This window comes from Melitaea cinxia, chromosome 13 (genome assembly GCF_905220565.1).
Source record: "Melitaea cinxia chromosome 13, ilMelCinx1.1, whole genome shotgun sequence".
In the NCBI taxonomy this organism is placed as follows: domain Eukaryota; kingdom Metazoa; phylum Arthropoda; class Insecta; order Lepidoptera; family Nymphalidae; genus Melitaea; species Melitaea cinxia.
This window is the reverse complement of record NC_059406.1, coordinates 4,302,198-4,324,998: the sequence shown is the minus strand read 5'-3', so window position 1 is coordinate 4,324,998 and position 22,801 is coordinate 4,302,198. Positions and strand designations below refer to the sequence as shown.

Genomic DNA, 22,801 nt, shown 5'->3' with positions numbered 1-22,801 from the left:
TCAGTGCCAATCGTATGAATTTTTAGGGACTCAAAAAACAAATTATCTCGGCATTTAAAGCAAGCAATACTCTCTAAAACTGACCTGAATCATAATCCAGCGGATTAAGATCGGGACTAGATGATGGCCAGTGTTTAGCTCTGGTGAAGTCGGGAACGTTGGTTTCTAACCAAGAATGGGTGGATCGAGCTTTATGACCCGGCGCCGAGTCTCACTGAAAGGACCTGTTTTAGTTATTGGACATGGTGTTGTTAAGGGGATTAACTAGCTTATCAGGAATGGTATCTTGATACATTAGTACCCATGTTTTGATATCCTTTTTTTCAGTGACCTTCCCTTGCGTACCACATAAGTAGTTATTTTGATTTTATTTCCCTATTCTTTTGTAAATTATCCGTTAAGAAATTACCAGTGCGTCTCTTAAAGGCTGCAAGTCCTAAGTCATCGTTTATAATACGTGACATGGTTCTAGGTGCTATCTTCATCTCCCGAGATAGAATCTGCTTTCGGGCAGGATTTCTTCGAATTCTTTCCCTTACTTACCTTTATAATTCAAAAAAGGGGAAAAATGAATTAAATACCTACCAAATATTCCTTTATCTTCATAACTACTGGAGATATTTTTATTTTATTTTATGTAAAAGTGTATCCCGTTACAAAACATGGCATAAAAATCCGTTTACCTCATACAGATTTATTAACAGTTCACACGAATAAAAGGGTTATTTAAAACATATTACACTTAGTCCCCGTTCAAAGCTGGGTACTTTGTCAAACGAGAGCGAATTACGTAACAGACTTTTTATTTGTCGATTTTTAAATACTTGAGTAGTACATGAAACGTCTACCTAGGGACGGATTTAAAAAAATATAATTATTACATTATTAAATTACTTTTAATGTTAATTTATTATTAATTAATTATTAAATTAAATGAGTTTTTCCTGATGACTTTCTCTACTACATCATTGCTACTACTTCTATTTCATTTGTAGTGTAAAATCACAGTGGTGGTCTCCGGTGGTTTCGATGGCTTTGAATTTACATCTAGGTATTCTATATCTCCAAGTTTAGCATTTATACTAGGAAATGCAAACTAATATCAGAACCGTTGATTTAAAAAATAACTAAGTATGAAAAATAAAACATGATCAAAATCTTATTATCGCAAATTATTATTATTTGACAATGAGTGTATATGTGTATGTATGTATTCAAGTTTGTATCTGTTTATGTATGTATATATTTGTATGGTATATATATGAATAATTAATTTGCTCGTGTATATAATGTAACAATTGCCACTAACGTTACCTTATATTTCCTCCCTTTTTGTGAATTTTACTAATCAATTTTGCAAATCTACAAACGTCTGCTCTTGTACGTCCTAAGGTTGGCTGGTAGAGAATGCTTTTAGCATTAAACCCGCCTTTTGTATAATTCTTTAATGTATTGGACAATAAAGTGTTAATAAATAAATGAGTAGGCACGTACTTGTGATTTAATGAATAATTGAAATAATAAAAACTGTAACATTATACACGCTTTAGAAAAACGTTAAAATTATTATTATTATTATTATTTATTGTAGTTACTACTTACTACTCAAGACGAGAAGTTTCAATGAAGTGTTTGATCTGACCATAGATCAAGTATGATCTATGGATCTGACAAAACGAACTCGTGACTGAGTGCAATCAACTAACATTGAAAACTTAGACAAAATAATTTGAGTTCTATCAATAAACAGTCTCATCTTTAACATATTTCCACGATGATCACAGTTTATTTAATCTTATAAGTTGTCGTAGGTCATCTTATCTTACGACAATGCGCTAAATAAACCTGTTTTGGAAATTTCACAAGCCCTTGACCCGTCGCGTCCTTGATTAATCTTCTGCCACGATTCAGGTTATCCGATTGTCTGATACATTCTACTTACCCTTGTTTACACAGGTTACGATAAGGTTTTATAGCGCTAGACTAGACATCGCTGAAATTTTATAAACATTTCAAGGACATACGTTTCTCTTTACGACAGTTGTGTCACGCAATAATGTCGTGAAGAACACAAATCTTTCGTAGGCAAGCTGACGCTCTTGTCACAAAGACCGCGTTATAACAGGACTGTGGCCCCGAGGTAGACGAGATGTACGGACCAGCAACACAATTACATCTTATTGTACAGATGAACAACAGATGAAGAGAATCTATAGATTTTTTTAAATTTCAAAGTCGATGCTGTGGGATGTCCACACTTCGCAACAGATGACAAGTATTAGAAATATTACCTCGTCTTTAATACAATAAATAAATGATATATAATTTTTCTGAAGCTAGTATAGGTTCTAAAATATGTAATCAAGTAAAACGTAGTTGCATCACATTAACAAGTGACCGTTAGAATATGAAACACTTATTAACTCAAATCATAATATCTATACTGTAGTCTGAATACATACAGAATATTGCTGTGTGGTTACGGCAGTAAGGAATATAGCCACCCCCTCTTTTCCTGTGGGTGTCGTAAGAGGCGACTAAGGGATAACACAGTTCCACTACCACCTTGGAACTTAAAAAGCTGACCGATGGCGGGATAACCATCCAACTACTGGCTTTGAAATACACAGGCCGAAGACGGACAGCAGTGTCTTCGGTGCGACAAAGCCAGCCCTGCGGTCACCAACCTGCCTGGCCACCAGCCTGGCCAGCGTGGTGACTATGGGCAACGCAAATGAGTTCACGCCATTTTGTGCGCGAACTTGTGGAGGCCTATGTCCAGCAGTGGACTGCGATAGGCTGAAGTAATGATGAAGTGATGAGACTGAATACACTTCATTTTTTAAATAACCAAGAGTAAATATGTAGATTTTAAAGTTTTGATACAAAAGGATTTATAAGGATATAATTATTATCACAGGGACTACTTACTTATAAAGAAACCTAATCTATTCAAATAAATAAAATTGGAGTGTCGTTTTGTAATATTAAAATAACCACTTTTAACTAAATTCATATTCATTTTTTATAATTTTTGTCTGTCTGTATGAATGTCTGTTTGTTTGTTCCGGCTAATCTCTGAAGCGGCTGGACTGATTATGACGGGACTTTCACTAGCAGATAGCTGATTTAATAAGGAGTAACTTAGACTTAACAACAATCAGAACAATAATTATTTTGTTAAATTCCACGCGGACGAAGTCGCGCGTACAGCTAGTATATAATATAATATATAGATAATGATAGTGTCATTCCAAAACATAATTATTGTGTTTATGCTTCGAATATATGTCGATCGAATATATGCGGGGTAAAACTTGCGAAACGCTTAAATAATAATAAAAATACGTACAAATACTTGTTTAATTGATTTGCAAGAGAAAATAAGGCATGAAAATACATGCGAACGTATGTTAATGTATATATTAACCCTAAAGTAAATTATAATAAGTAATGACAGTATCATTTCCGTAAACAGTACAAAACAAATCGTACGGTGGGTAATGGGACGCGTGAGAATATCCCGCTCGATGACTTTGTCACCCTCCACACAACTCAAAATCACGAATAAGTACACGACGGGACAACAATACGTAATACAAAAGTACGCAGGTACTGATTTTTTTTCTTGGGTCTTTTAAGAACATCTGCTTATAAAACGCCGGATAGCAGATGTGAGACGGACTATTGTGCCGGTGAGCGTTTTTTTTGCGGCGCACTGTGAGCGCTAAGCGGGGCGGATGTGCGAGCAGACAACCTCTGTATGGAGAATCAATTTTGGAGCATCGAAAAGTTTCCGTAGTTTCTTTACTTTTTATTTAAGAAATGTTTATCGGAAGCACGGTTCCGGTAGAGAATATGAATAGATATTGACTATATATATATAGTCTTGTATCTAAAGGTGACGCCTCTGCGCTGGGGATATTGTATTATACTTTCAAAGCGTAAATTATATGTTGCATTTTGACAGACTAAAATATATTATGTTTTATAAGTTTGAAACCGATGCCATCTCTCATTCTATTTTTAATGTGAAATATCTACAGGCGAGGGTAAACCTGAATGTTGGCGTGGCGATACAGGGAGTGGCGACGCATCGCCACGCTATATGATGAAATACATAGGAGAATATTGGCCACAATGACTGAGCTGGAGTAACGTCATATTATTTTATCACTTTTTATATTTGATTATATTATATTTTGTTATATTTTGCTGTAAGTATCATATTGTGTATATATTTTATTATTATTTATTATATATTATTGTATTATCTTATATTATTATATTATATTATAAGTATTATGTTATGATATGTAATGTTATATTATATTATTTGTTTTTTTTTGTTGGTTTTGTTGTACAACTACACACTATACTTTCTTGCACATAATAAGGTTGGCTGGTAGAAAATGCATTAGCGTTAAGCCCCCATTTGTACATACTTGTATTAGTGTATTTATTGTACAATAAAGAAATATTTAAATAGATAATAAATAATATAATATAATAATTAAGTTGTCGCGAAAGAACTTTTTGAATAATTTTTTTTTGTATATAAAGAAAATAAATTATTAAATAAACTATCATTTTCTGGAGAAAATTCGTAATATTGTATTTTTTTATTATGCCATATTTAGTTTCTGTCATAATCTGTACTTTTATGCCTATTACTTGTACAAAATAACTTCGATGTTTCACACTATCATTTTCTGGAGAAAATTCATTATATTGTATTTTTTTATTATGCCATATTTAGTTTCTGTCATAATCTGTACTTTTAGGCCTATTATTTGTACAAAATAATTTCGATGTTTCACATCTGCTAGCCGTCGCTGACAGCTCACATTTTTTTTAAATTATTGGAACGAAGTTCCTTAGGCAGGCTTGATATTTCGCTGGGCGACCGAGCTGAAAAAAAATGTGATACTAAAACCGTAAGAAAAATATATAACGGAAGTGACGTAATATCAGCCACACGACTGTATAATATGACGTTTGTAAAAGTAAAATATTACTAGTAAACTTTTTTAAAATTATTTATGTAATTTTATACTGTCGACAAAAATAAATAAAGACATGTTTTTTTATTTCACTCAATAGTTTGAATTATTATACTGAATGTCACTCCGCCCGCCCAATACATAATAGATACATATATTATAATAACTACTTATATAAATAATATAGTAAATTTACTTATACTTACATATATAAATATAAGCGGGTGGAGGAATACGCCCCGGCAGGGAGATCAAACGGCCGGGGGTTAGGGCTGTAGGCTGAGAAACCGGCGGACAATCCTAGCCGAGTCAAGTAACACCGCCTTCTGCATCCTGGCTGCGAGCGAACCGTCCCGGATCCCCAGTTGCCTCAGATGGTGAGCGAGGCTAACCGGGATCAAACCGTTGGCAGATATTACGATAGGGATTATTTCAGCAGACCCCACACCCCACATGTCGACAATCTCGTGCGCCAGATCCAGATATTTACGTTTTTTCTTAGTCTCGGCTTTCACGAGGTTCTCGTCATGCGGGACGGTGATGTCCACTAAAAATACCCTCGACCGTGCCCTGTCCATCACCACGATATCAGGCTTGTTCGCCAGTATCGTCCTGTCTGTGGCGATAGGCAGGTCCCAGTAGAGCCGGACTCCGTCGCGTTCGAGTACTGGCACCGGTGAGTATTGGTAATACGGCATCCTCTGTTCCAGGAGACCGTACATAAGAGCAAGCTCTTGGTGGAGAATCTTGGCCACTTGGTTGTGTCTGTGCAAGTACTCAGTATTAGCAAGCACGGAACAACCCGAAAGCACATGCCTGAGTGACTCACAGGGATGACGACAGGCTCGACAGAAGTCGGGAGTGCCATCCTTCAGGACGTGCTTTCGGTAGTTGTTCGTCTTGACCACCTGATCTTGTATTGCACAGACAAAACCTTCGGTTTCCCCAAAGAGGTCGCTGAATCGCAGCCACTGCACGGAGGCCTTACTGTCCACGTGTGGTGCGTGAAGCGCCTTGTAGAACCGTCCATGCAGTTCCTTCTCCATCCATACGGTCTCCCGGTCAGAGGTGCTCAGTACGACCGGTTTCTGCCAGTTCTCTTTGGCCAAGGCTAGGGGGGTTAGTCCTTTGTCACACATTGAAACGTCACCATGCAAAGCGCTGTCCCGTCTCGTTTCAAAGTAGGCCCTGAGGCTGCACACCTCGCGGTTATGCATAGTCTTAGCGCTTAACATGCCTCGACCACCACACTTCCGCGGGATGTACAGTCTCATGACCGACGACTTAGGGTGGTGCATGCGATGGTGCGTCATAGTTGTGCGGACTCTTCTGTCCAGGGCGTCAAGTTCGGTCTGAGTCCATCTGAGTATGCCAAAGGTGTACAAGAGAGTGGGCATGACCCAAGCGTTATAGGCTCGGACCTTGTTGGCTCCAGACAAGTAGCTCCGAAGAACTTTTGTCAGCCGTCCAAAAAAGATTTCATAAACTGCCTGTTTCATGTCCACTTCCTTCACCCCTATGCATTGTGACATACCCAGATATCGGTAAGATTCAGCTTCGGAAAGGGTCTTGAATGATGTTAATTCGAGACTAAGCTGCGACGATTGAGTCACCTGACCCCTGTCCACATGCACGACCGCACACTTATCCACTCCAAGCTGCATCCTGATGGAACTGCTGAACTCCGTAGTGATTTTCAGCAGTTCCTGCAGGCGTGCAGCGTTAGGTGCCAGCAATTTGAGGTCGTCCATGTAGAGAAGGTGAGAGACTTTAGTACCTCCTCTCCGAAACTGAAAGCCTGTCCCCGAACGCTCCAGCAGGGTGCTTAGAGGGTTCAAGGACAAGCAGAACCATAGTGGACTCAGGCAATCACCCTGGAAAATACCCCTCCGTATCCTGATTGGGTCATCCGCACCCGTCAGTCGCTCGCCCTGGAGACATAGGATCGTGCTCCATTGCCCCATACATACTCCGAGGAAGTCTCGAACTGCCTGGTCAACCTTGTACAGCTCGAGGACCCTCAGGAGCCATGAATGAGGTACCGAGTCGAAAGCCTTTTTGTAGTCGATCCAGGCGGCCGAAAAGTTCCGACGGTTGCGTCTGACAAGCTGGCCCGCCACAGAGTCGATGAGAAGGAGCTCCTTTGTACCGCGACCGCCTCCACGACATCCGTTCTGAGCTGCAGACAAGATATTAAACTCACCAATATGTCGTGAGATCTTACAGCTTAGAACGGACGTCAGTGTCTTGTAGATGGAGGTCAGACACGTTATGGGGCGGTAGTTGGTGGGATCTGCGGTGTTGGTGGACTTAGGAGCTAAATGAGTGATCCCGGTAGTGAAAAGGTTCGGGAGTGTCTTCCGATCTATTGTTATTATATCTATTATTATATTATTATTATTATCTATCCGAATTATTATTATTATTATTATTTTGTTTGATTTATTATATTTTAAGGTATTTGTTATTATCTAAAATACTGAATTTCCTAAATACTTTTATGTACTTAATTAAAAACCAATCAACAAAATTAAAAAAAAAAAAAACAAGAACTAGAAAATATATATAAAATTCAACATTTTTTTTTTTCAAATTGTATTGCTTCTATACTATCCGAAGGAACTTCATTCCTACATGGTGTCCCATGACACCACATAATTTTAAAATTTAAAGGTAAAATATTTAATGAAAGTGAGGAGTAGTGTAGTTGAAGTAAATAGTTCTCGTAATATTTTTTATAATGTTACCTTAATAATATTACGTTTCGATCCGCATAACACTGAAGGAATGGCAAGCGAAGCGGAACTTGTAAACAATTTTATTACATTATAATACTTTAAGTTATAAAATGGTACATTACACAAATATAGTATCAACTCGTTAGAACTTGTTATATCTGAAATACATAACAATAAACTTTTTAGGAAGTTCCATAAATAATATACTTTTAATACATTCAGTAATTCGCTGTCGTATCTTGGCCCTATTATTATGAGTTAAAGTTTTCTGCAACAAATCAAATTCCAGTCATTCATTTGCTTCAACTTTGGTCCAAACAACTGTAACATAATAATTTAATAGCTCCGGAGATAAGTGATGCTGGAGTTTATGACAAGTTCAAAGTATTTTTAGTTTGGAAAAATACAAAGGTATCATACCTTAATAGCTGTAGGCTCATTTGAGGCTATCGGTAAAGATTTCCCAAAGATAAACAGGGATGGAAACATGAATATAAACGCTGAGTTAAAGTAGGACGGAAAATCATCGCTGTGAAAGTTCCTCGATGTCTCAGCGAGAGTAGAGACCGTCACAAGGGTTGTGATGGAAAAGGGTCAGCACTTGAAGGGTTCGTTGAACTTTGTACTACATCGAACAATCGTTTAAGAGTACTAAAATTTTATTGTGTTACATAATTATTATTCGTCAAAACATTTAATGAAAAATTAGTGCTTTATGTTTTAGTTTAAGTTGAAGTAAATTCGAGATGCTAAAAATGGCCAGATCGAATTAAATCGCATTGAAGGGTGATTTGGGTTAACGTTATACTCTTATTTTGATTTTATTTAATGTATTTGGAGAATAAATTAGAAAATAGCATAAACTCACATAAATGACTATAAACAATTATTAAGTGTGAACGAAAATAACCTATAGTAATTTCATTTACGATATGATTTGTATTGAAAAACTAGCTCCAAATAAACATCACAAATTCACAGCACCTAAAATTATACTTTTCTGAGTCCGCAAAAACCCTGTACAAAAAAAAACACACATCTCACGACTTAGGTGTTGGGACGAGATCGAAACCGCGTCAGTTTACGCAACAACCAGTTCTATTTACCACTCCACCAATACGCTATCAATTAAATAAATTATCAAAAGAAAATGATTTGTCGACATTAATAGTAAATAAATTAAAATAATTTAATAGTATGTTAAAACGTCGTTCAGATTAAAATCAACCCAGTAAATTAACCTCGTTAGGCTACTAAAATAAAATTAAATCAAATTTCTTTCCCACCGCATAAATCTTAACCCCATTATTGGGTGAGTTCCGATAAGATTTCGCGCTGCAAAAATTCATTCATGCCAATGACCCCAAGGTACAAAGGTACCTTGTGAGACCTTTCACAGGACTCGAACATCTGTCGCTGCACCGGGCCTGCATGTGGCGGTTAGTTTTTCGACGGTTGTGTATCGTTGTGACGTTTTCATAAACGTCTGGATGCATTGTGGGGATTAAAAGTAAATTGAATGTCGATTCACAGAAACGTGCTGAATTAAAGTAATATCCGTCAGATACATTTATTTGAGTAGATGTTACAATATTAGAAAATATATTATTCTATTTCAATCGATTGAAACACTGTAACTAGTTTTTTAGTTGGTTTATTTAAATACAATACCTGAATATCATATCACCTCAGTACCTCGAAATATCGTCGATAATATAATAGTCGATATGACATCTCTGCATAAGATCCAGGACAGCCCAGATCTCGACAGAGTTGAAGGCTTTCTCATAGTCCACAAATCCCATACACTGCAGCTGATTATCAACAATAATTCAACCTTTTGTATGAGCTGTCCGAACAACAGTATAAAATAGGGTCTCTGGTGCTGTAGCTACTTCGAGACCTAGCCTGCTCCGGTGGTTGGAATTCGTCTAGTCTTGTGTCGAAATTATTCTTAACGACCCTCGAAAAATAAGGTTAGGGTGACTATTTAATAGAAATTTTAGTTTTTTACTGTTGTAATGTGATAAATATTAATTAACTATAATACGTTATTTGGTTATTTTATATTACAGAAAAACACCTAAATATACACTAAGTAACGTGCTCCAAAATATTTAGACGTTCGAATAGAGTTTGATATTGAAACAAAATAAAAATATTAATAACTAGCTGTGCCCGCGACTTCATCCGCGTGGAATGAACAAAAAAGTTATTGTTAATAGTAATAAGTTATTAATAATACATGCGTATTATTGAAAATTACATTCGTCGTACCGAATCTATACAAATAAATAAAATTAGTGTCTGTTTGTAATCTATACATATAATAAAACGGTAGGAAAGTCAAAACTGTAAATTGAATGCTTTTTAAAAAGAATACTTGGGGTGTGATTTACAATCGATACCGAAGCCAAAAATATTGTTTTTAGAATTTTTGTCTGTTTGTCTGTTTGTCTGTATGTATGTCCGGGATAAACTCAAAAAGTACTGCATGGATTTACTTCAAATTTGCCACGAATATTATTAAGAAGTCGGGTCAACATATAGGCTACATATTATCACGCTATCACCTACGGGGAACGAGCAGTGAACCTTTATTTCTTCAACGTATTCTGTAACAACGTGTAATCTAACGACGCATATTTGAATGCTGTTGTTATTATGTTAATAATCATGTCATAAGCTAGCTTCACACTACAAATAAAGAGATTCTGTAGTATATTTAGTATCAGCATTGCACCCGTGCGAAGCCGGGGCGGGTCGCTAGTATATATTAAATTCTCGTAATACAATGCTAGTTAGACCACTCCAATGAAACGGCTTGGACCGATTTTTATGAAATTTTGTGTGCATATCGGGTAGGTCTGAGAATCGGCCAACATTTATTTTTAATACCACTAAGTTATAGGGGGAGGGGGGGATTAAGGGGGTTAATATTATATATGGCAAAACAACGTTTGTGGGGTAAGCTAGTATCTATATATTATTACATATGTATTATATTTGCATATACCTAGATCTAGTTGCAACGTGTCCTGAAAAGTCAAAATATAATTTTTGTTCTTCTTTGTATTACTTATAAATAATTTTGTATAAAATCCGTGTAACTTGAGTTTACAAATGCGTCGGTACTTCAGTAACTTTTTACCTGAAGGTCTTTATACCTGGAAAGTGTGGGCTCACATTCCTTTAGAAACAAAATCATTGAAATGGGGGAATATTACAAAGGTTAGAAAATTCTAAAGAATACTGCAGTATAATATAAGCATCGGTTGTTTTTGCTTGTTTCTTTTGTTATCATTACTCGAAACTATCCGAGACTAATTTGATTTTTAAAATGTACAAAGCATTTATTGCTGTAGAGAAAAAGGTGTGATTTTGTGTTGTTTACTTAAGAAACATTGTATTAAGTTGAATGAAGAACAGTTCTAACGTCAATTATTGTTTTTAGATAAAAAATACATGAGTCACACTTTTTAAATATTTAATTTCGATTCGATAAAACATTACATTTTAAGAAGCAGTTGTAAGTTACCAGTAAAATAATATGATTTTAAGGTACAAAAGTGATGCACCTCGTTACAAATTCCCCATTTTTGGGACAGCTATCGCTGATTTATTGGATTTAGATAATACCTATTTCCATTTATATTCCCTAGCCTTGGAACGAGGAAGTGCTATGTGAACCATAGTGTCTACAACCACACGTCACACCATCACAGCGCTATCAGGGTCATTGTCCCACATGCTACTGTTTGAAGTTGAACATCATATTCTTTCTAAATACAGACAGACGTGTCAACTTTAGCTCGTCATCGTCGTTACGAGGCTTAGTGCGTCTTCGGGATGGGGACAAGAAGTTGGTGTTGGCATGCCGTGCGGATCCTACTCTTTTGTGGCGGACTGCCTAAGCATCGGATTCTCTGAACGTTCTTGTCTCCTTCTAAGGTTCCATAACAATTTCGAAAAAGGAAAGCATACTTTGCCAGGATATTTCGAATTTGTCAACAGATTTAACTAAGCGAACAGTAATCAATATTTACCGGAGTTCGTCCCAAGACATTCCTAAACAAGTACAAATTGTAAGGTTAACGGTATTGTATCTTTAAAGAGTCCCGTAAAAGGTGTTTGGGCCAGATGTTCTTGCTGTTTGCCAAACAGAATTGCTCTAGCTTCTACTTCCCACTCTTATTCATCCGAAATGGCGAAGTGACCGTCCCCTGTTGTTACCACGCATGTCGATTAAATCCTGTGGCTATTACCTTATTGTACCACTGTAGTCATATTTCAACTTCTATATTTTTTATGTAAGTAAGCCTCTGAGAACGCATGCTGATTCATACGACATGGTACAAAACCTCTATTCAGGCAGATTGCTATACTTCACAACAACACACAGACAAATAAACATACGAAAACTAAAAATAATTGTTTTGGGTTCTATTGTTCTCATACAGACAATTGATTGATATAATTCATTTTTACTACATGCCTCTCATAAATAGTTAGTGAATACTTTTATGATATATACTAAATTTGTAACAACCGCTCTCGTGTAATAAATAGTACATGTGACATGTGGGCGCCTAAACACCGGTGATTCGCGGGTTCGATTCCCACTCTGGGTGAATATTTGTATTTATACAAATACTAGCTGACCCCGCAAACGTTGTTTTGCCATATATATTATTAGCCCCCCCCCCCCATAACTTAGTGGTATGAAAAATAGATGTTGGCCGATTCTCAGACCTACACATGACCTACATATGCACACAAAATTTTATAAAAATCGGTCCAGCCGTTTCGGTGGAGTGTGGAAACTAACATTGTAACACGAGAATTTTATATATAAGATTATGTTTAGCGAATGTAATTTTACAGTAACATCTTATTTTTTGTACAGTAAAGTATTAACAGATTTTGACGTGAATTTCTATAATAAAATAGTTGTCTTTTTAACCGACTTCAAAAACATAGACAGGTGAGTCTGCATAAAGTGCACATATCAAATCAGGGAAACTACACTCTATTTCATCGATGAAAAAATTATCAAAAAAAATAAAAAAATTATATTTGATTTTTTATGAACATTTTAAAAAATTTAATTGCCGCTGCTAACGCTATTTAAATAAATCGGTATAACTTTTAAACTAAATGTCCTGTCACGATAGAGTAAATTTTATAATGCTTGCTAATAATAGGCTATGCTCATAAAGTAAAAATATCTTAGAAAATTAATGCTGTAATTTAGAATAAAAAAGAATTTCATGAAATTCTGTTTTTTTTTTCATCATTTTTACAATAATGTTAAACTTTCTTAAAACATCGTCCCGATAACCCTACTTTTTTTAAAATTTTAAGTTATTCTACATGGTATTAGCTTTCTAAAAGTAAAAATTGCACACTCATTACTAAGATACAATATTTTAAATCAGGGTTTAAAAAAAGTAATTAACACAGTTAAACACCGAAGTAGGAATAAAACAAAAGTATGTATCTACATAAATCATTTATTATTCTTAGGAAATTAAAATCAAAAAGCCTTGCCATTAAGCTTATCATTTTGACCTAATGCATCAATTGTCCAAAATGACCACCCCGTTGTTGCAAACACATTGTAGCGCAAAGCACAATTTGCTGCGTTGCCCTATGAATCGTTTCGGGATCATTTCTGATTTTGTTTGCAACACGCAAAACTCTTTCTTTGATCCTCCAAATTCCCCTGATTTTGATATGTGCACTTTATGCAGACTCACCCTGTATATAATGTATGTTCGGAGATAACTTCGTCGTTTATGATAATTCGATCGATTAATACCGATTTTGATAATTCTTTTTTTTGTTGAAAATGATATATCCCCGGTGTCGTACTTGGTCACCCTGGTCTTGTGAAAATAAGAGGAAAATAATTATATTTGCCTGCAAACACAATTATTTTCCTCTTATTTTCACAAATATTCGATCGTCCATTACAATGTTACATGTACAACGAATTAAAAAGCATTAAAATATAATTAGTTAAGTATAAAAAAGCTAACATATGTATATAACACGCACTATATTCTCTTTATAAGGTTGATTTATTTTGCGTACAAAATTATTTTAAGTTGAGAATATTATTTACTTATATCAAAAGTTGACGCCGCGTTGGCACAACGGTTACAGTCATGGATTGTGCGTGTTGCGCTGGCGGTTGCGGGATCGATCCCCGCACATGATAAACATTTGTATGGCCATACAGGTGTTTGCCGTAGTCTGGGTGTTTGTGCAGTCATTGTGGGTCTCCCCACCGTGCCTCGGAGAGCACGTGCCGTCGGTCCAGGTTGTTATCATCTACGCCTGATAGCGATCATTACTCGTAGTAGGGAATATATCCGCCAACCCGCATTGGAGCAGCGTGGTGGATTAAGCTCTGATCCTTTTCCAACATGGGGAAAGAGGGCTATGCCCAGTAGTGGGATATTACAGGCTGAAGCGATATCAAAAGTCGATACATATTTAATTTTTGTTTGTAAAGTTTCGAACTTTATTATGAAACTTATTTTTACAGTCTCAGTGTTTACTTTTTATGAAATCGTAAAATTATATTAAACTAATATTGTAATGTTAGATAAGTGAATCTAGTTTATCACAAGTCTATCCATAAAGAAAAAAATTAGTAATGCTACTATCACAAGAAAAAAAAATTTCGTCATCAATACGATTAGGCAACTAAATAAAAATTAACTTTAAAGACGAGTTTTTAAAAATAAATGTGATATTACTAGTAAAACTAATTATTTTACAAATATTTTAATCTCTCTCACATCTATTTTGGTGTATATTTCATACACCAAAATAGATGAGTTTTTTTTTAATATTCACTACTTTAAAATATATACAGAAATACAGCGACAGAATTCAAAATTTTAATTTTAATCATCATTATCATCACTTCAGCCAATCGCAGTCCACTGCTGGACATAGGCGTCCACAAGTTCGCGCCAAAAATGGCGTGAACTCATTTGTGTTGTCCATAGTCACAACGCTGGGCAGGCGGGTTGATGACCGCAGGGCTGGCTTTGTCGCATCGAAGACGCTGCTGCCCGTCTTCGGCCTATGTATTTCAAACTCAGGTAGATTGTTATCCCACCATCGTCGGTCGGCTTTTTAACTTCCAAGGTGGTAGTGGAACTGAGTTATCCCTTAATCGCCTCTTACGACACCCACAGGAAGAGAGGGGGTGGCCAAATCCGCATAATTTTACTTTTTTTATTGTTTTTATCTTTCTACACTAGCGTCATTTTTGTCGATTAGTTCAAGCATTAAGGCCCAAGATAGCTTCATTTTAATGTTGCCAAAAGAAATTATTATTGACGGAGCAAAGGCCATCGGAAAATCTGGAGTGGGATCAAGCGAAACGCTCCGGTCCGCTCGTGATGGAAATGGACTGTGGACGCCCTCTGCCCCAGCTAGGGAACATAGGAACCTAATACATAATACATATAAAGTTATAGCAGATAACTGTTATAATAATATAGAGAGTCCGTGTCGATCCATATAACTGTTGTAATATAATCGATATAAGTGGAAGATAGCCCAAGTAATTATGATTCCTAAACCTGTTAAACCTCTAGAACAAACAAACTCATACAGACCGACCAGCCTGCTGCCAGTCATTGGAAAACTATTTGAACGGATACTTCTTAACAGAATAAAAGTACACTTAAGTACCGTACTACCACAGCACCAATTCGGATTCCGTGAGTCATGGCACAATCGAACAAGTTCACCGTATTGTTGACATTATTAGTAGATGTTTAGAAAATAAATTATACTGTTCTGCAGTGTTCTTAGATATTGGCCAAGCGTTCGACAAGGTATGGCATGAGGGCCTTATTTTCAAAATCAAAAAGTCACTACCACACTGTTTTCTTCTGATATTAAAATCATACCTCGACAGGAGAAGCTTCCAGGTAAAATGCAATAATGACAGCTCTGAGCTCTATAAAATCAACTCGGGCGTCCCGTCCGACATATCCTGTACCTCGTCTTCACTGCAGATATTCCAACAGATGATCAAACTATTACAACGACATACGCTGATGACACCGCCCTGCTGTCCTCTCATAGCGACCCAGTAACTGCATCACACACTCTGCAAAGTCATCTAAATAAAATAGAAACATGGCTTAAACAATGGAGAATCAAAGCAAACGAAACCAAATCTGCCCATGTGACCTTCACTCTTAGGAGAGATACTTGCCCCCCGGTTAAGCTCAACAACAAAGAAATACCTCAAACAGATAATAGAAAGTACCTGGGAATGCACTTAGATAGAAGGCTCATATGGCAGAAGCACATCTGGGCTAAAAGAAAACAATTGGATGGGAAACTTCGTGGTCTTCACTGGTTAATCGGACGAAGTTCGCAACTAAATAACACCAGAAAAATGTTGGTATATAAAGCAACCTTGAAGCCTATATGGACTTATGGGATATAATGGTGGGGAATTGCTAGCAGGAGTAACATCGACATACTGGAAAGATTCCAAAGTAAAGCACTAAGAACCATGTTCGGTATACCGCAATGTATTAGCAACAAATACATGTATCTTGACCTAGGTATAAACACTGTTCGTGAGGAAATAGTCCAGGCAAGCCTGAAACACCAGGATAAATTAGCAACTCATGCAAACGAACTCGCACAGGCTTTAAGTGGAGAGGGTGGACTGCAGAGTCGTACTGCTACTATCGACTGAAAAGACAAGGCGTTCGCAGCCTCGCCCGAAGATTTGTAGACTGAGCCAAGAAGAGGATTTGCTGGAAAGTTCAGCGATTGATTGGCTCTCGATGATAACAATAAGAGTATCAGGTAGTTCCGGCCAAACAAGTGGCTTATTGTTTTCGAACAGATTGTCATAGTGCAGAAAATTCATCAAAAAAAAAAATGTTAATGTACTGTGTGGCTACGGTACTAAAGAATTTAGCCACCCCCTCTCTTCCCGTGGGTGTCGTAAGAGGCGACTAAGGGATATCACAGTTTCACTACCACCTTGGAACTTAAAAAGCCGACCGGTGGCGGCATAACCATCCAACTGCTGGCTTTGAAATACACAGGCCGAAAACGGGCAGCAGCGTCTTCGGTGCGACAAAGCCAGTACTGCGGTCACCAACCCGCCTGCCCAGCGTGGTGACTATGGGCAAAACACATGAGTTCACGTTATTTTTGGCGTCAACTTGTGGAGGCCTATGCCCAGCAGTGGACTGTATAGGCTGTAATGATGAAACATCCATCCCGAGCGAGAATCGAACTCGCAAACCGCGATGTTTAAGGACACTACACACGGACCACTACACGAGATTGATTATTTTGAGTTGAACTACCTTTAACAATTTAGTTTTTGAGAAAAGACAACTTTTTGAGTATGGAGAAATTAATTTTATTTTGTCTATAAATATTATGGTGGAAAATCAGTTCAACTTTTGTTGTCAGTATATAGGTAATTTCGACTTATTTTCAAATAATGGACTATATTATTAAATCTTGATTGATTGATTGGTTTAATGGCTTTCAGTTGTGCCAGAGAAGCACGGTTGATTCCGCCAATGTCACGTAGAGTGGAGATTATTAAATCTTTACTGTAATTTTTAAACGTATTGACAAGACGTCAAAGTCAAAACTTAATATTTGACAATTGTTGTCAAGATGGCACGTCAGCAGCAGGATGTTGATGAACTTTTCGATGTTAAAAATGCCTTTTATGTTGGAAATTACCAACAAGCCATCAATGAGGCGCAGAATGTGAACGTAAGTAAATTCATTTATAAATAAAAACGACAAACTTCGTTTTACTATCGGCAGAAAATTATTCACTTGTGTGAAAGATGACGTGTTGACATTTGTTTTGATGCTTCAAAATCTCATTATTTATTGTGAAATGTGAATTTCATATTATAAAGGCTTTATTTATTTTCAGCCTTCGTCTCCCATGATAGCCCTACAGAGGGACTCGTTCCTCTATAGATCGTACATAGCCCAAGGTAATTTCAGGATTGTCTTGCAAGAACTTCGAAATGCCGATCCTATGCTGCAGCCGCTCAAAAGTTTGGTAGACTATATGTCACCTGGTGCCAACAAACCGGCTATTGTAGCAGATATTGATGCTAGGGTAAGACTACAATACTATTTGTTATTATAACCTAATGTTTTTCTAGCCAACCAGCGCAAGTCCAGTGTTGATGTCAATAGTCTTTACTAATGTCTTATATTCGATTCGTAGTATGTAAATATATAAATAATACAAAATAATTAGGATTTTATAGTTATGTGTACAAAATTGCTTTATTACAATTTTACTACATTTGCTTGAAGAGCAATAACTTGAAGTAACTAGATGTTGTATCAAGATAAATCCCACTTCAATTTTTAAGTTAGTCATTAATGATTACAACATATAAACTACATTTAGTTTTATGCAGCAGTTTTTACATGTTGCCACAATAACTTAAACATTTCGAAACTAATTGTTTTCCTTCTATTGCTGTCATAGATAACCTTATGATGTATAGTATGTAACCTTTTCTTAAATATATATTATAAAAAAACGGCTACCGTTCTATGAAATGACATGTTGATACACAGTTTTGGAAATACTTTTGTTTGACCGTTGCTTCTGCAGTTTTGACATTTCTCGTTTGAAGTATTTTTATTAGATGAAGCATTCAGCCAAACTCATGACGATGGCAACTGTTATAAAGAATCTCTATGCACGAAATCTCACTTTTAATGTTTTTGTAGTTATGCAATATTAGCAAGTGTTAGTTAGGCGGTATTGCGTATATCACCGTCGATATGTAAGTCTATTTGTCGGGCAATTTGGAAGTATGTAATGAATTATTTTTTCTTTTTTACAATTACAGGTTGCAAAAGGAACAGAACTAACAAATGAGATATTTGTAACTGTTGCCGCTACCATCTACTACAATGAAGAAAACTATGAAGCTGCCTTGAAGTAAGTTTAAAAGCTTTTTTACTACTTCAACATAACATACATAAAAATACAGTCAAACTGAGAACCTTATCCTTTTTTTGAAATTGTTAAAAAAAAGCTTAAAATTTTAGAAATGTAAATATTGTATATATTAAACAACTAATATATATAAATATTCATGTTTTAGAATCCTACATGGAGCAGAATCACTGGAGCTACGAGCATTTACACTGCAGTGCCTCTTGGCTATGAATCGCCCGGACCTCGCTCGGAAACAACTGAAAGCCTTACAAGACATCGAAGATGATGGCACTCTGACACAGTTAGCTCAAGCTTGGCTGAATCTAGCGCAGGTATAAAATATAGCCTATATTCTAAGTTGGACAAAGTAACATATCTGTGCAAAATGTCATTAAAATTGGGCCAGTAGTTTAGCCCGGACAAACATCATGACACAAAATATTCTTATATATAAAATTCTCGTGTCACAATGTTAGTTAAAATACTTCTCCGAAACAGCTTGACTGATTTTTATGAAATTTTGTGTGTATATCGGGGAGAGGATTGAGGGGGTTAATAAAATATATGGCAAAACAACTTTGCGGAGTCAGCTAGTATATATATATATATATATATATATATATATATATATATCATAGTAGCTAGTATATATATATATATATATATGTATCATCAGTAGTAGTCCCTGTGAAAATAATTATACAAATTCTTTTGTATCAAAACTTTAAAATCTACATATTTACTCTTGGTTATTTAAAAAATGAAGTGTATTCAGTCTCATCACTTCATCATCACTTCAGCCTATCGCAGTCCACTGCTGGACATAGTCCTCCACAAGTTCGCCTTACAGACTACAAGTTTACCTTTGAGACTAGTATTAAGTTGCTTAGTTAACCGACAACTATGTGGATTATGTTAAATAGTTAATTTAACTGTCTATATATTATCTATATGGAACTTATTAAGCTGACCTATGGCTGGATAACTATCCAACTGCTGGCTTTGAAATACACAGGCCGAAGACAGGCAGCAGCGTCTTCGGTGCGACAAAGCCAGCCAAGCCAGTGGTGACTATGGGCAAAACACATGAGTTCACGCCATTTTTGGCGTTAACTTGTGGAGGCCTATGTCCAGTAGTGGACTGCGAAAGGCAGCTGTGATGATGATGATGATGATGATGATAATATCTATATTTATAATGATATTATAAAGCTGAAAAGATTGTTTGTTTGTTTAAACAAGCTTATTTTAGGAACTACTGGTTCGAGTTGAAAAATTATTTTTGTGTTGCAGTCCATTTACCGAGAAAGACTGTAAGCTATATGATATTTTAGTAGTTCTTTTTACTCGAATTAAGTCTGGTGAAACTGCGGGACACAGCTAGTCATAGATAAAAGAATATTTTCGTCTAGGGTGGTCCGGGAGTACAGGACGCCCACTACAGTATCATGGAGCTTGCCGAACGTTTGGGAGCGTTGGGTGCGGGGCCCGCTGCTGTAGGAGCGGCCGCCGCTGCCTCTAGAGGTATCTATCTATTTTTATATTTATCTTTAATGATGATTTTAATTATCTATATGTATGTTATAAAAGTCCTAGTGGGTCTCCCCACTGTGCCTTGGAGAGCATGTTAAGCCGTCAGTCCCGGTTGTTATCGTGTACACCTACAACTACCACCTACTACAACTGAGGTAGGGCACAGCAGGAATTTCCTGCTCAAAATATGGAGCAGCCCGACTGGGGTAGTAGTACCTCGACCTTACAGAAGATCACAGCAAAATAATACTGTTTTCAAGCAGTATTGTGTTCCTGTTGGTGAGTAAGGTGACCAGAACTCCTGGGGGGACTGGGGACTGGGTCGGCAACGCGCTTGCGATGCTTCTGGTTTTGCAGGCGTCTATAAGCTACGGTAATCGCTTACCATCAGGTGAGCCGTACGCTTGTTTGCCGACCTAGTGACATATAAAAAAAAAAACACCTGATAGCGATCGTTACTCATAGTAGGGAATATATCCGCCAACCCCCATTGGAGCAGCGTGGTGGATTAAGCTCTGATCCTTCTCCTACATGGGGAAAGAGGCCTATGCCCAGAAGTGGGATATTACAGGCTGAAGCTAAAAAAAGCAAATAATGTTATAAAATATCTACAACATTTAAAAACTTTAAAGCTAAACTTTTTTGATGTACGACATAATTATAACAAATACATAAAGTTAAATGATATTCTTCAATTCATACTCTGGATATTTAATTGATAAAAAATTAAGTAAAGCTTAGTTTCTATAGTTTTGTTTGACAAACCAACCAAGAACTATACTATACCAAAGAATAATGGTCTGTTGGTGCTTGAGGCAGTGACTGTTTTTCTCTCAAAGGCTTTATAGGTCGATATCTCTAATTATTCTGCTACAGCGACATTAGTATTTACCATTCGATGTTTTGAGAAGACGTTTTAGTAAAATTAAATTTAACACCTCCAAGCATTTGTTCATTCTCTCGTACGATGTATATTTTAACAATTTTTTTTATCAGTACAACTGATTTGTTATCAACACCAGTCATGTCAGTCAATCTTTCACTACATCTCTCCGAAAACACACAATACATAATCACAAACGCGCATACCACGACAGACATCTTTATGCCCAATAGAAATGTCTTTTGTGAGCGAGGATCGAACCCGCGACCGTCAGCGCAACGACTAGTGCTGTGACCGCTACGTTCTTATGTTTTTAATCAACATAAAGTTTTTTACAACGTAAAAGGTGATTTTTTTCTTGAGTTTTTATTGAATTAATATGGACCTTTTTTGCAGGTATGTGGGAGGAAGCCGAGCAGATGTTGACGGAGGCGCAGGCGCGCGCTCCGCAACAACCTGAATTGCTTCTGGGACTCGCTGTCACTGCCGCTCACAGCGGGAAACCGCCCGAGGTATTTTATACATACGTACTCGTACATCTCTCTCTCTTTCTCTCCGTCTCCCTCTCTCTTTCTCTCCGTCTCCCTCTCTCCTTCTATCCCCTCCCCCTCTCCAGCCTATTGCAGTCCACTGCAGGACATCATCCTCCTCGAGTTCGCGGCAAACATCCCGGTTTTTTCGCAACCCTCATCCAGTTCCCACCGATACAGATTTTTCGACTCCTAATTGCATTCAGTTGTGGATTATGTAGCTGTATATTTATTTGTATTAATTATTGATTCTGCGTGTAAAAAAATTCCGTGTCCATTTTTAAAATTTGACATTGTTTAAATAGACGAACTACTCTGGCAAAGAATATTTATGCCTGTAATATTCTTTATTTCCTCATACCTTCCAAACCGCTGATCGGATTCATATAAGTAAAATATCGTTTGATTCGTCTTGATAGCCCGTTTTCTGAGATAAGTGATGTTAAAAAAATCAACTCAACGTCTGTTTGACGCCATGGTTAAAAGTAAAAAAAAAACAACGACACTGCAATATGGGTATCAAATAAAATTGCTCATTTTGAGTATTTTATAGTGGTTTATCGTGACCATTTAAAAACCCATAATTATTAAAAAAAAAAAACGCAAAAACTTTTTCTTTGTCGTTGTGTTTTTATTGAAAGTTGTGCTTTACTGAAATTGTCGAAATCCTCGAACCTCGTACAAAGTATTAATAAAAGTAGTTTTTTTTTAATATTAATATGAATAAAATTACTAATTTAATTAATATAATATTTTACAATATCTATCTAGGTCTCATCCCGTTACCTCGCTCAACTGCTGGACTCGAACCCAGAACATCCGTTTACGAAGGACTACAACGCGAAAACTAACGAGTTCAAGCGTCTAGCCGCTCAGTACCAGCCTTCAGTCGCAAGCTAAACCATTCCTTATTAAATATTACGTAGAGATGATATTGGTGTGTAATGTATTCGTATGTTAATAAATAAACGTATTCTATATTATTTGTGCGTGTTTTATTTTTAAATATTTCTGTGTAATGCTGTTAACTACTGGAATATTCTTAGTCGTTACGACATCGCTTAGCTTACCTTGAAGTTACGTTTTCGTGTTTTTTTTTGTACACAAAACTAATAAAT

General features: G+C 36.6%; 1 protein-coding gene across 1 annotated transcript; it reads left to right on the top strand.

Moving 5' to 3' along the window:
• The first annotated feature begins 17,414 nt into the window (after window positions 1-17,414).
• On the top strand, window positions 17,415-22,666 carry LOC123658835 (coatomer subunit epsilon). The gene is made up of 7 exons (XM_045594132.1): window positions 17,415-17,533; window positions 17,703-17,894; window positions 18,646-18,737; window positions 18,904-19,069; window positions 20,150-20,261; window positions 21,550-21,665; window positions 22,455-22,666. The coding sequence occupies exons 1-7, from the start codon at window positions 17,432-17,434 to the stop codon at window positions 22,581-22,583; spliced, it is 909 nt and encodes a 302-aa protein (XP_045450088.1). The 5' UTR covers window positions 17,415-17,431; the 3' UTR covers window positions 22,584-22,666.
• The last annotated feature ends 135 nt before the right edge of the window (window positions 22,667-22,801 follow it).